Source organism: Astatotilapia calliptera, chromosome 6 (assembly GCF_900246225.1).
Source record: "Astatotilapia calliptera chromosome 6, fAstCal1.2, whole genome shotgun sequence".
Lineage (NCBI taxonomy): Eukaryota > Metazoa > Chordata > Actinopteri > Cichliformes > Cichlidae > Astatotilapia > Astatotilapia calliptera.
In genome coordinates this window covers 19,792,650-19,806,754 of record NC_039307.1, presented here as the reverse complement: position 1 = coordinate 19,806,754, position 14,105 = coordinate 19,792,650, and the positions used below count along the sequence as shown (strand labels likewise).

The 14,105-nt window shown below is 39.7% G+C and overlaps 2 protein-coding genes across 4 annotated transcripts in view; one reads left to right on the top strand and one right to left on the bottom strand.

Moving 5' to 3' along the window:
* Positions 1-6,473, bottom strand: part of klhl5 (kelch-like family member 5) — a 73,226-nt gene extending 66,753 nt beyond the window's left edge. Inside the window, exon 1 of the mRNA XM_026170938.1 lies at positions 6,423-6,473. Within this exon, the coding sequence (XP_026026723.1) occupies positions 6,423-6,424 (2 nt within the window). The 5' untranslated portion in view covers positions 6,425-6,473. The remainder of the gene's footprint in view (positions 1-6,422) is intronic.
* A 45-nt stretch (positions 6,474-6,518) lies between these two features.
* On the top strand, positions 6,519-13,707 carry LOC113024157 (uncharacterized). Of its 3 annotated transcripts, none has more exons than XM_026170941.1 (10): positions 6,520-6,868; positions 7,421-7,717; positions 9,281-9,586; positions 10,338-10,448; positions 10,699-10,752; positions 12,177-12,212; positions 12,292-12,330; positions 12,428-12,460; positions 12,544-12,591; positions 13,556-13,707. In XM_026170941.1, exons 1-10 carry the CDS (start codon positions 6,781-6,783, stop codon positions 13,615-13,617), a joined length of 1,074 nt encoding a protein of 357 aa, XP_026026726.1. In that variant the 5' UTR covers positions 6,520-6,780; the 3' UTR covers positions 13,618-13,707. The 3 variants fall into 3 exon arrangements, with proteins under 3 accessions (XP_026026728.1, XP_026026726.1, XP_026026725.1); XM_026170940.1 differs by having other exon boundaries at positions 6,521-6,868; positions 12,289-12,330; XM_026170943.1 differs by lacking the exon at positions 12,544-12,591 and having other exon boundaries at positions 6,519-6,868; positions 12,289-12,330.
* Positions 13,708-14,105: the final 398 nt, after the last annotated feature.

Genomic DNA, 14,105 nt, shown 5'->3' with positions numbered 1-14,105 from the left:
TTTACCATGAGAACATTTGCAAACAGCAGCTGTTATTTAGGAGACAGAACATCCTGTCCTCATGTCAGAATGACCCCTCACGTCTTTATCAAAATGCGTGCCTGTTTATTTCTCTATTAACCATAGATGATGAAGGAACAGTCACCAAAGTTAGAATAAAAGCTCATGTCCATCAACCTAACAGATGTTGAGATGTTTTAGTGTGAACCAGAGCAGCTGACTGACAGACTGTCATTTTCATCCCTGGGCTCGTGTCATTTGGATGGCTAAAAAAGGTGATAGAGATGAGATAGTCTTCTTTCTCCTGAGGTGCCAGATGGTAGATGAGAGGCAACAATGGAAACTTGACACAGTAACTATGTGTAAATTTTGACAGGAGGGGATCCAGAGAGAGGCATTTTTCCTGTCTCATTAAAATGTTGAATTTTACCTAGCTCTATGACTGATGCAAAGTCTAACATGCACCGTGAGCTGAGCAAGTTTAGATTAGATTAGATAATTCTCACTCTTCTTTTCCAGAGAGGAAAATGGCTTCTTTACCCATGCTCGTTTAAAAATGTCAAAAGAAAAATGATGCAGTCAGATCAGAGAACAAAGAACAGCTGTGACGATGCCGTAGTGGCATTCATCAAACTTCTGAGAGGACTTTAGTGCAGCTCGCCATGAACCTATACAATGCATACAATGCACATCTCAGAAGACAAGCATGCATCCTTAACCCTGTAAAGCCTGAAACAAAGGTGAGTTCAGAGCCTTTTTAGGGGTGCTCAGCATCCCTAAATGTAATCGTAGCACCTTTAAAAATAAAAGTAGTGACAGTAGTAGACTTCAATCACCTATCCTACTAATTATGTTGCTTTTGAAAGAAACATTGTCATTTGTATCTAATTGAACTGATGTTCAATTTATGAGGTTATGGAACCCTGATGATGGGATCGACAAAAACTACAATCAAAACTAAAATCTACAAAAGCTGAGCCAGGGACTAAAGCATGAAATAAAATAACAAAACTAAAAACAAAACTTGTTTAAAACTGGAAATGACAGAAATATATTTAGAAGCATAAAAACAGGATTTTGGTAATTATAAATATTGTTAATTTAGGGCAGCTGTGGCATAAACCTAACACTGGGTGGTGGGCTGATAAATTTATTTCATAGTTTTTTGTGACCCGCCTACCAACTACGAATAAAAATTAGCAGCTGCCGTTTTCATGTATTTTAACAAGTGTCAGGACCCTGCTGAGGTGTCCTTGATTCCCTGCTAAAGAAATAAGTGAAGAAAGAAAATAAATAAATAAATAAATTCTTCTGTAACGTATTGTCTTAAGATCAGAAACAGTTTTTATACACATGAGCACATCAAACAGCATATGAGCTTTAAGCTGTCCTCCTGTTGTACAGGGTGAAAGAGAATCTCTAATCACTGACAGTAATAATGCCTTTGCTTATCTAAAAACATCAGTGTGTCCATTAAAATCAGAGTCAAGTTCAGATATGATGTAGAAGATCATGTATCCTACATCAAATGCCTGTAAGATAACCACCGAGCCAGCCGAGTGGAGCCTGTTCTCAAATAACATCGCTTATACCTAAATCCCTAATCTCATCACGCTGTTATAGTCCAAGTCTGAACTCTCCACATCAGATTCTCTGTTAAAGCAGAGCTCCAAAAATATCCTGTACACTGTACCTATCGAGCGATTCTCGCCTTTGACACTGTCAAAACATGTGACAGGGTGTACGGTTAATGTTCATATATATATACAGCAAATCACTGAGTCTCAAAGATGTGTTTAGTGCTATAAGGGCACCCGTCTTTTCACTCTCTCTCTCGCACACACACACAGACACACTTTTCGCCCGGTCAGCATTTGCACAGCCGTGTGTGTTCATCGTTACAGCCTCTGACTGCAGCGCTAAAAGTGACAGATGTGTCCTGTTAGCTATATGTGACAGACCGTGCAACAAGACAGAGCACTGTGCAACAAATGACCTGTTTGATTGCACACATACATAATAGAAACGATTTGAAGATGAGCCAAAAACTCCAAAGTGCATGTTTATTATAAACAAGATTAAACGTCTAAAGTTCTGCCTGTGATCTCTGGAGGCTGCAGAGTTCATTACAACCCATTAAAAGCTCAAACTATATACTTTTCTTAGTGCCCTTGGTCTTTTCTAACTACATTATATCAGGTGAGTTGTATAAGCTGGTCTAAAGAGCAGAAAAGTGTTAACACGATGATGTCTAAAGCCTCAATTATACTTTCTGGGTTTGTGAGTCAGCTGGAGTCCCAAGTGAAGTAAATTCTCGTCAGATGGCAAGCGCAAGTGTCCATGCAGAGGTCAGTGTGCCTGCCTGTTTATTTTTTGTGACCACACTGACTTGTCTGCAGAGGATTTACATCACAATGCACCAACTACACAACCGCTCCAGGAGGCAGACTTCAAGCAGACTTCAAAGAAATGACAACTCAGCCCCTGGGTCTCCACCTGTCTGTATGCCTGTGTCTGCAACAGTCTTACTCTAACCATTGGCATGTGTCAATATATATATATATATTGACACACACACACACACACACACACACACACACACACACACACACACACACACACACACACACACACACACACACACACACACACACACGTGTGTGTGTGATTCTGGCCACTAGCATCCAAACGACCAGATTAAATACCTACAGTGTAATCACAGTTTAACCATATCTTAAACCATATCTAGTTTTAGTGCAAAACCAGTGAAACGGGAAGTATAAAATGTAGACTGAAAGGTATTTGTACACCTGGCTTTCCTGTCAGGCCCTCGCTCTCCGTGGACTACCTTCATCCAGCTTTCTGCAAGTCCATCTGCTGCAGCTTCCAACTAATCAACCTCAGAGCAAAAGGTCCAATCAGCTGCCTTTATTCGACAGTTTGCAAGGTTAATACAGATCCACATTCTCCAGAGGAAGATTAAAATTTAAAAAGAAGGCTAGAAAATTTAAAAATCGAAGCTAGAGTTCATTTTTTAACATGCAAAACTATTCAGTAACATAGTACGGTTCACAGTCTCATGTTTATTTAGTAGTGTTAAACTACCCATGCTTCACCCAAAGCTGATTCATCCATGTTCATCCAAACTGAATACTATCAACACATATTGTTCACTTTGTAAAGGTTTGTACAAGGCACTATCTAGAGATCTATCCATCTAGTTTTCAAGCAAATGTATTTGCAAAAGGCTAGTGGGTATTCCTCAGGTAAGTTGAATATACCCCAGATGTGCATGGTTTGGTTTACAATTGCAGGCAATGCCCTTAATGTGAACCAACTACATGTTAATGTCTCCTTATTTTTGTCTTGCAGTCAGTAAATAGACCCCTTACCAGAACTGAAATGTGTGGGCTGAGTGTTATTTACATCTGAGGGTTTAAACTAGCACATATGTGACAAACTGTCGAAAGTCTCAAACACTGAACAGCATTTTAGTGTGAAGGTGTTAAAGTGATAAACTCAGAAATGTTTAATTTTAACTGCGGGTGTCCAGTTATTATTTATTAGAGTTACAGACATCTCGTCAGCAAAGTGACATTTCCATTAAAGTCATGCTGTTAATAGAGTATATATACTTTTTTTTTTTTATTAACAAACAAATAAGCAAACAAAGGAATACAAGGTTTTCGCACACAACCATCTCTAGGTTTTAGAGAGACTGGTGTGAAAAAGAGAAAATGTCCAGTGAGCGGCAGCTGAAAGTGCCTTGTTGATGCAGAGCTCAGAGGAGAAAGACAAGAGTAAATAAAATGACAACTTATTACAACCAAGATATGCAGAAGACCATCTCTGAACACACAACATGTTGGACCTTGAAGCAGACGGGCTACGGCAGCAAAGGACCACACCAGGTGTCACCTGGGTGCTTACAGCACGATAACACACCTCGTCACAAAATTCACATCATCTCAAACTGCTTTCTTCAACATGGCAATGAGTTCACTGTACTCCACAGTCACCGGACCTCAGTCTCACTGAGCACCTTTGGGACGTGGCGGAAGAGGAGACTGGCATCACGGATGTGCCACAGACGAATCCGCAGTGTGTGATGCTGTCATGTTAAAAATGTTTTCTGAAGAATGTTGAATCTCTACCACAAAACATTAAAGCAGTTCAGAAGGTAAAAGGGGGTCTCTTTTGTACATCGCTACCACCTTCCCATGCTGTCAATCTCAATACTGATTAATGTAGTCTTACGTCTGCATGGTTTAAATCTGTGCTGTCTGTCATTCTCCCTTTTATACTCTCATTTGTGCAATCCATCTCCTCCCCATGTCCACCTCGCCTAATTCACTCAGAGCTCCACCCAAGTCTTAGTCTTCATCTTCACTATCACCAGCGTCTAGACTCCAGGGGGGGTCCTGTCCTAAATCCCATCACTGCTGGAATTCCATTCTGAGATGATGGGGCAGTCTAATCACTGAATGCACTGATTAATTTCTCTATCTAAAGAAATGATATTCTTTTCCCCAAATGATCTCTGCTTACTGAAATATTTTAGCCCTTTTTAAAATTAGGTTTTACTTGCACAAAGACAAATTTTCTGTAATTAATTCTGGAAATCAGGACAATCCCATTGTTTCCACAGGGATAATTTACGAGGGTATTTTTCAAGGACACCTCAGCAGGGTCCTGACACTTGCCGACAGCAACAGCTCCTCACACACAAACACAATCACAGATGGTAAATGCATTTTAGCTAAACACTCAAAATATTCAGGAATTCTCAGAATGTAAAGCATTTCTTTTGTTTTTATTGTGCATAAAAGAAAGAAGGTGATTTTTTTTTAAGTTTTGGCTTCTGCCCCCCTCTCTAAGCTACTGACTGAGCCCTGAGAGAGGCAAGCCGCTGTGGAGTGGAGATAAGGCTACACCTGCCAGCCAAGCTCATCACTGTGTTTGTGGTTTTGAGTGTGTGTTTGTCTAAGCCTCTTTCCGTGTGTGTCTGTGTATGTTCCAGTCCCAGGGTTGAAAAGATAAGTGGCTCTAAGGAACCCGAGTGTAAAATCTCAGCTACACCGAACCCCAACAGAGATGAAGTGAGACAGCACAAAATGAAAAATACATATTCCTTTCAGAGTGGATTAAACTATAAAAAGATAGGCAGAAAGGTCATTTCCTCCTCAAAAGCAGCTAAAATACCTTCCAGCTCCCAGACATGTAGCCACATCACTGAAGAGCGAAGCCACAGCAGAGACCTGTGGATATGTTCTCACACTTATCTTATATTTACAACTAATTAGTGGTTTATTTAAAATATACAATAATGCTCAAAAGTCTATGATCAAAAGAAATCTTCTCTTGACTACACTGTAATAATCTGCTCTAAAAATAGTATAGTATATAAATGATGAATTAAGCACTTGTTAATACCTGATTCATGCTTAACAGTGTAACATTATTATAAAGTGCAATCAGAAGGCTTCTAATGTATTTGACTTTTTAAAATTAATTTGAAGAAAAGTGGTTGAATATTTTGGTTTCCACTGACTTTTTTTTTTATGACATTTTGTTCTCAAGCAATTACACAATGTAACTGTATAATTTGTAAACATTGTAGTCATGACAACCTTTCTTAAAAACTACAAACCCTTTGATGTGTGTTTACACGGTGACTGATGTGTTTTAACTTCATGTTTTATATCGCATAAAAACCATGTGTATAATACAAACTACTGATAGTCTCATGATTGAGATAAGGACAATTATGAGACAGTTTTGTATCAAAGAATGGTTACAGGCTACTAATGTCTTAGTATTTCCAAAATCTATAAAAAAAAAACACATCTGTGTATATGTGATCTGTGATAATGAAAATATCACATTTTATGAGAAATGGTGGCAATAATATGATATAATCTAAAAATCCTGCTGTAGAAAATTATGAGAAACTCCTCTGTGATTGAGAAGAAGCATCACAAGACAAAAAGTCTGTCATGATGACAAACAAAGACTGCATTATGAGATGACTGTTATATAAACGACAGGCAGGAAAGCTGCACATGTGGAGATCGGGGGGTTTTGTTGTGTGTTTGTGATCATGTAAAGTTTCATTCCTAATCTTAATAATCAGTGACACAGGCAGGTTACCACATGTTACTGTTGTTTCCCACTTTTTAAAGATCATTCACCTTTAAATGACCTTTTTTTCCACTCTGTTTTTAACATTTGTAAAACGCAGTTCTCCCTCTACAAAGAGACTACACATCCAACACATAATCATATGTCTGTAACCTGCTGTTTACACAGGACCTGAATTCATAAATAGTCCGATAAAGTTTGTCTCTTTTTTCACGAGAGGATGAGTGGTCACGCACACACACACACATCCACAGTCAAACAGAAACACACTTTGTACTTACATTTTGTTGACTGAAACTCTTTGTTGTCTGTGCAGCGCTCCATTTCTCTCTCTTTCTCGCTTACTCAGAAAATGACAGGAAGTGTAAAAGGAAGGGAAGTTGCTTCTCGCTTTGTGTACGTGTTTTGAAATGTTGCGGCCAGCCTCTTCTTAAATTACGAACTCTATCGTGAGAACATCAAAAAGTCCAGCGACGGCTTCTCTGATGGGCAGCGGCACGAGTGTGAATGGATGTGTTTGCTGAAAACTCGAGAGGGAAGAAGACACCACGCGCCACGAGTCATGCCTGTGCCAGTGTGAACAAGTACCTGTGCCTGAGCGCGCGCGTGTGTGTGTGTGCGTGATCTTATGGTACAACCATGGCAAGAGCAGCACTTACTAAACTTCTTCTCCTCGTGATTCTTGCCTTCATCATCTGCCTCCCGGAATTTTTCACATTTTACCAAGGTTGGTCACACAAACAGCTTCAGATCCACATTAGTTCATTCTGTGTGTGTGTGTGTGCGTGTGTATTGTGTAAATGTTAGAATGTTATCCAGCTTTTGTTCAAACTTTGCATCAAAGTAAAGCTTTAGACAACGTTCGCTTGATTTGCTTCCTCTTTACACACATTGTCTGTGGAAAGACCTGTCTGTGTCGGTCTAAGATTATAAATCAGACCCAAATATAGCTCCATACAACTCTGACTGACAGCCCTTTTGAAAAGGTTTCCGTATTGTGTTGCCTTGAAAACACGTTTCTTTATGAGAGCATCTCGGTTTACCCTTGTGCTCCTGCCGTCTTTGCCTTCAGTGGTTTTTCTTTTTTGTCTCTCCATCTGTGTCTTTCCTCATCTGTCTCTTTCTGTCAGATACAAACTGGAGGCAACAGCTTCCATTTCGAGATCTTGCTATGATTTATAGCTTGACAGCTCGTTCTTTGCTGCTTTTCCTCTTTATGCCTGCTTCTGCTGAGAAATCAGTCTGAATTTTGCCGTGTTCATTCTCTTTATCCTTGCAGTAACAAAAGTGAACTTCTTCTGCCTTCCCTACCGACCCTGCGAACAAGGAAATCAGGTGAAAGAGGGAGAAAATGGAAAGGCTGGAAATGATGACGCTAAGAGAGGCCATATGTGTGACCCATCTCAGACTCCAGATCAGGAAAAATGGGAGCAAGCGTGCATACGAGAAGATCAAAGCAATACAACAGATTCGGCTTCAGACGTCAGGCGAGGCAGAGATGATCCAAAAGCGAGGTGGTTCATGTGTGAGACAGACATGGAAATGGCAGAAGTACACAGAAATATCTCAACTTCAGGTATTCACATCTAGAGACTCAACAACATCTGCTTTCTGTTTAGAAAAGCTTGCTACTGCCTGAAGTCCACACCGCTGAGTGCATCTGACCCGTACTGTCTAGTGTGTTTGGCTAGTGTGATTATTGAGTGCCACGTCTGGGTGCGGTTAAGTAAACTGTGCCCTGGTCTGCTTGAAAAGGTGGTCCAGGGCATGCTTCAGTTAGACTCTTAGCATACTCTGTGTACGCTCTTAAGACTTCCAAGGTGAATCATGACTCTAGGATCCATCACATTTGAAAAGTTTAAGCTAATTAACAACTAATTAATTGTTTATTAAAAGTGACATTTTATGGTTACCGTCACAGTGAGGACTCTATGCAGTCCTGTGAAAAAGTAAGTAGATCCCATGATTCAGTAGTTTAGCGACAATAACTTGAAGCAGTTGTTTTCTGTATGACTTCATCAATCGCTCACACTGGACACACTTTAAAATGCCATTTAAGTTCATTGAGGCTTACGAGCATTAATTTATGCACATTTCTCTAAAGGTCTTGCCACAAGATTTCAGTCATGTTCAGGTTTGGACTTTGATTGCAACAGCTTAACCCTTTTGTTTTGCAGCCATTCTGTGGTAGGGTGCAGTCTGAACCAAGCTTTAGCCGTTAGGCAGATGGCCTCACATTTCACTCTAGAATACTTTGGTGTACAGAGGAGTTCAGTGTTGACTTACTGAGTGCAAGATGTGTCGGCCCTGTGGCTGCAAAAGAAGCCCAAGTCATCACCCCTCCACCACTGTGCTTCATAGCTGTTATGAGGTGATATGCTGATATGCATTATGGCCTAACATCACGTTGGTCTCTTCTGTCACTGTTCCTGAAGTCATGATCAGATGCATTTTTGCAAACTAAAGCCAAGCTGCATGTTTCTTAAAGAGAAGAGGGTTTGTCCTGGGACTCTTCCAAGCAAGCCATATTTGTTCAGTCTATTTCTCAGTGCATTTAACATGCTAACTGAAGCTTGTCAAATCTGAAATATACCTCTGGTTTGGTCTGGTGTATATTTTTGTATTTGCTCCTACCTGTTAGTTGTGAGATTCGCACCTTTAGCAATATTTGGGTGAGAGGTTGTACTGTTTTTTCAGCTAGTGTTCAGCTAGTAGCTTAGTAGTGGAAAGGTGCATCCCAGGTCTTAAAACTGCAATTCCTTGAACAGCCACTTGAGGGTAGATTTACAATGTAAAATAAACTTTTTTATAGCCTTGTACAGGAAAAGGCTTTTAGTCTCTAAAACTTCATGAAAACTGTACAGAGGACACCTGTCACGAAGTTTGCCATAATTCATCTTGTGTTTCTGTTGTTCAGCAGACCATCAGAGGTGCAACGCTTCCAGAGAGAACTGATCGCCTTTCACTAATTAAAGAATCTAATTAAGCTTTAAAATATGAGCATATTAACGTGAGCGTCACTGTGAGCATGTTCACAGGCTGGTGTTATTTAACTCTTGCGCTGCGATGCCTTCTTCAGCAGACAATATAAGCCTTTTACGCCCCAATCAATACATTCATGCTATTTATTCACCCACAGCTTACGAGTCACATCTGGAGGTGTCAGCCGAGCTTCATCTGCCCAACGCAGAGACCCTGAATCTCACCTTGTACGGCCGCAGCAATCACAGTTCCTTACACCTCTACCCACCTGAGGAGGAGGAGGAGGAGGAGGAGGAAAATAAGGGTGGTGATGAAGGACAGAGGAAGGCATTCTACTGCTGTCTCCCTTTCCTGCCCAACTCTGAATCGCCCAATCAAAGCCGCTGTCTCCTTTGGTTCGCCAATCAAACGGTTTGGAATTCAACAGCAAAGGAAAAGCTGCCATGGAAACGGACACAGAAAGGTTGGTGTCAGGCGGATGGAGCTGGGCTTCTTTGATCCCCACGCGGCAAGTGTGGCTTCACTGTAAGATGGAAAGGAGAGGAAAGAGGAGACAATAGGAGACAAGGAAATTGGCCACTCAGTTTTCATTTCATTCCAAGCTGCCCACTCTCTCAGTCCACAATGGAGTCATTCTTTTTAATAGAAGAAATTTCCTTCAGTTCTTCTCCTGACTTTTTGTTTCTCCCTCTTCCTCTGTACTACATGATCAGTCATACTTTCCAAAACTACAGTACATCTTAATTTACTGTATCTCTAAGCCTGTATTGATTTCTTTCTTTCTGCTCTGCTCTCCAAAAGTCCCTCTTGCTTAAGACATTGATTAAGTAATATTTTCCAAAGTGCATAATGAAAGCTGGATATCCATTTCCTTCCAATTTTTCTGCAGCACCTCCACCAGACCTTTCCATTTATGCTTTTCCCTTTCTTTGTTCTTGTTTGTTCATTTCCTCTTATTATTTATATTGCCTCTTCTATGTCTTTTATCTCTTTCCAGTCCTCCTTCCTTGCCGGTCTCTTGCCTTCTTATCCTTCCTTCTTTTCTTCCTTCATCCACTCTACATTTTCATGTATTTTATTTTCACATGGCATGAATTTTAGTGCTGGAATGACTGGGATGGATTTTTTTTTCTTTAGGTAAAGAGGTCAGTAATGAAAATAATACATAATTGTTTCAGACTCTGCTTTGTCCAAAATGTTCCTCTGTTTTCCAGATGAGTGGCAGTGTGCGCTCAGAGTGGTCTGGCTGGCTCTGCTGTGTTTGGTGTTGCTGAGTATAGTAACGAGTGTGATCGGACAAATCTACAAGAAAAGGCGTTTGTGCAGTAAGAGACAAAAAACAATCAAACAAAAGAAATCACTCGTTTTATGATGCCACAACTGAAGAAACAAAGTCAAAATTTTGAGTTACTATTTTAAATTTCTAATTAAAAATGAAAAACTTTGAGTTTTTGAGTTGAGTTTGAGTTTGTATTAGTGAGTTGAAAGTTTGGACTTATGAATATAAAAAAGGCTTGGCTTTGTTTTTCAGTGGTGGAAACAGGCGTCCTAAGACATGTTTTTTTCCTCTGCCAGGGAAGCCGAAGGTGCACCCTGATGGCTTCAACTTAATTACTCAGCAATTAAATGGTAAGCCAGCAAAATGTGTATTCTGAAGTTACTGTACACTAGATACGTTTGTACTTCACTGGATTTCAATATTGTGAGTGCTTAAAAATATCCAACTTTAAACAAGTTCACCTTTTGCTGAAGGGCAAGACTGAGCGTGCAAACTGAGGTGCACATAAGAAAAAAACAACAACCATTTACACACAAAGATAAAAAGCAAACTCTAATTATAACACAAGAAAAATGTTTAAATGTAGCATGTTCAGCAGCAGTGGTCTGTCCAAAGGTGACTGACAATGTGCAAGGCAAAAGTGCAAAAAGTCATGTTTAGCGCTGTGACGTGAGACTTCCTGCTTCTATGGTGAAAGACAAGCTTTTTCTCCTGGCCGCATATTGCTATCAGAGCCACTGCTTTAGACTAGTTTCAACCACAGTGCAGAGAACTTAAAAAACAATTATTATTATGAGAAATTCTGAAGTGATTGGTTTTGTCATATTGTACAAAACCTTCTATGACAATTAAGCAAAGGTGAAACCAATGAGGGACAAGATCAGAGTCGAACTGAAGCAAGACTCATGAAAAACTGACTTCCACACCCAAAAAGGAAATGACAAAGAAATGAGTGTCTTACACTGAGGCATGAACACTAAGAGGAGGCAGACTCAAGGGAACACAGGAAGCCTCAAATTACAACCCCCACTAGGATTTTCTCAGTGCACATGTACCAATACACAGCCCTCTGTGACATTTCAAGCAGCCCTCAAGGACAGAATACACTACCATACAGTTCATTCACCCACAATATATAACTTAACACCAAATATAGAGGCAGAACCAAACCAAGGGAGCATAATCTATTCATCAAACTCAACAGTCACCTCAAGGCACTTTATATTGTGATAATACAGAGAAAATCCCAACAATCAGACTGCCCCCTATGAGCAAGCGCTTGGTGACAATGGGAAGGAAAAACTACCTTTTAACAGGAAGAAGCTTCTAGCAGTCCAAGTATCAGGGAGGGACAGTCGTCTTCGACAGTCAGTGAGGGGTGAGGACAGGAAGCCGCTCCGGAAGAGAGACAGAGATTATTAATAACTAATGATTAAATGGTGTATAAACATAAGACTCAGCCATTCAATGTTAACAAATACATCTGGTGTCAAGAAATGCCACCTCTCACTGTAATGGTTAAAAAAATGATAAGCCATGGCTTACTATCAACCAAAAACCAGTGTGTTAGAGCTCTGAACAAACACACTAAATGTGTATTTAATCTATGTTTTCATTTATATGCTGGCTCAGTACATGGTCACTTTTAGAAATCCTGGTCTGTGAATAGTCTGTATTGTCTCTGAAGTATAATATATTAATAATATACTAAGTAAACTAAAATGTATTCCAGAAGATGAGAGTTACAACATGTTTATGCTACTCTTTTATGTAGACGGTGCCAAAGAAACAGAAGTCAGCCCTCCTGAAGGTAAACTGCTCAATAAAAACGCATTTACATCTGCGTCAACAGGTTTGGAGATTCTAACAAACTCTTTTTGGTTCAGCAGGGACAAACCTCCACTTATACGGGTTTCATACCTGGTCAGGTCAGTCCTTTTAATCAGTCAGCATCATTTAATGGATCTGTTGTTTCACTGCTTTCACCACGTTAATCTTTTTCTTTTTTTTTACCAAAATGGATAGGGCTCTCACCAATTAAAGAAGTTGACAGTCAAAGTAGGTACACACACATGCACCTTTTAGAAAAATGAGTCAGATCACAAACACACGTTCTGATTGTCCTCACGTATACTTTTCAGATGACATATCAATGTTAATGGATGGAAATGCTGACCACTGCTATACTGGTAAAGTCTTTACTGGAACAATTGTACAGGTTCAAAGAGAAAGCTGTTGGTGGTTATGACCACCAATAGCTGGTTGATGACTTTCAGATACTCTTGCACGCATTCAAGACTTAACTTGGCGCCTCTTCATGCAACCAAAGTTTGATTAATTATATGCGGTTTAGTTTTTAGATGCTATGGGTCGGCCTTTAGTCCTGTCCTTACCAGCGTATTGCTGGATACGTTATTTGAAACTGCTGCACGGTTGGGAACCACATCGCCCTTCATTTTCATACGTGTGTGGTAATCTGCGAATGGTGCTACGAGAGCTCAAAAACTCCAAAGTGTAGCTTTAAATATGATGGACTTAATGCATAAATACAAAAAGTATACCAATGTGTAGCTAATTATCATTGAATTGTTTGCTGTATTAGGCTGTTCTCTTTACGTAAAACGTAAACATAAGGTCAGAGGTTAAATGTGATGTGATATTTGGATGTAAATTATAATGTGATATTTAGAATACACATACACCAGTATCATTTCCTAAATGTTGCCAATACAAACAAAGGCAGTCGTAAAGTTAAAAGACATTTTATGATGTTTGACCTTATAAAATACACACAACACTTATAAGAATCATAGTTTCTAAGTTATAAGGCTTTTTGGTAATTTTGGACCTATACATCATTATTTTGACATTGAGGATTGTGGTTGATGTGAGCCAAATTTTGAATGGATTGTTAACACGACTCCATTCTAAATAAAAAACGTAAAGTTTTATCGGAATTCATTCAAAACTTTTTGAGTTATGGTGTTTACAGACAGAACGGCATGCACACTTCCAAAAACGTAATCTTCCAGGCGGAGTTAATCGTCAAAAAATTCATCTCAGTAGACAATTACTGCAGAGTATCAACACATCAGAACCCTTTTAAAATGTCATCTAACAGTGTGCTTGGTGCCTTTTTTCTGTTGTCTTTAGGTTTTCTGCATCATCGCAGCCATCCCTCCGTCAGCTCCATCAAAGATGAGCCTGCTCGATGACAGGCGAGCAGCCGGAGGAAGCTGGAGGAAAACAGCCGCCTCATTTACCAGCATTACTAATGGTGAAAATAAAGATATCTGAACCACCTACATGTGCTTGTGAACTTATTTTCAGCATGTCATCTCGGAAGCTTTGTCTATGTTAGCACTTTATTAGAGGACAGTCTCTACACATTATTAAACTATCAAAAGTTAAATAAATGGATTGGCCCTCGAACATTTTTCACCCTGAAAGAACTAAATTGTTTTGTATTCTGAGTCAGATGCATGGCTGATAAACAGCCTTACCCCGTCTGGTTATAGCTGAAAGGAGCCAAAACATTTTGACAGCACTGACTAATGCTTAATAGCTTTCCTTGCCAGCATCCATGTATCTCTAAAACTGAAGAAGAAGCAGAGGGAGAGAAATATTTATCCTTCAGAGATCGAGGTAACTGTGGGCTAAGCGCTATAAAGTAATTCATCTCAAATTCTGTAGAGACGGCGGT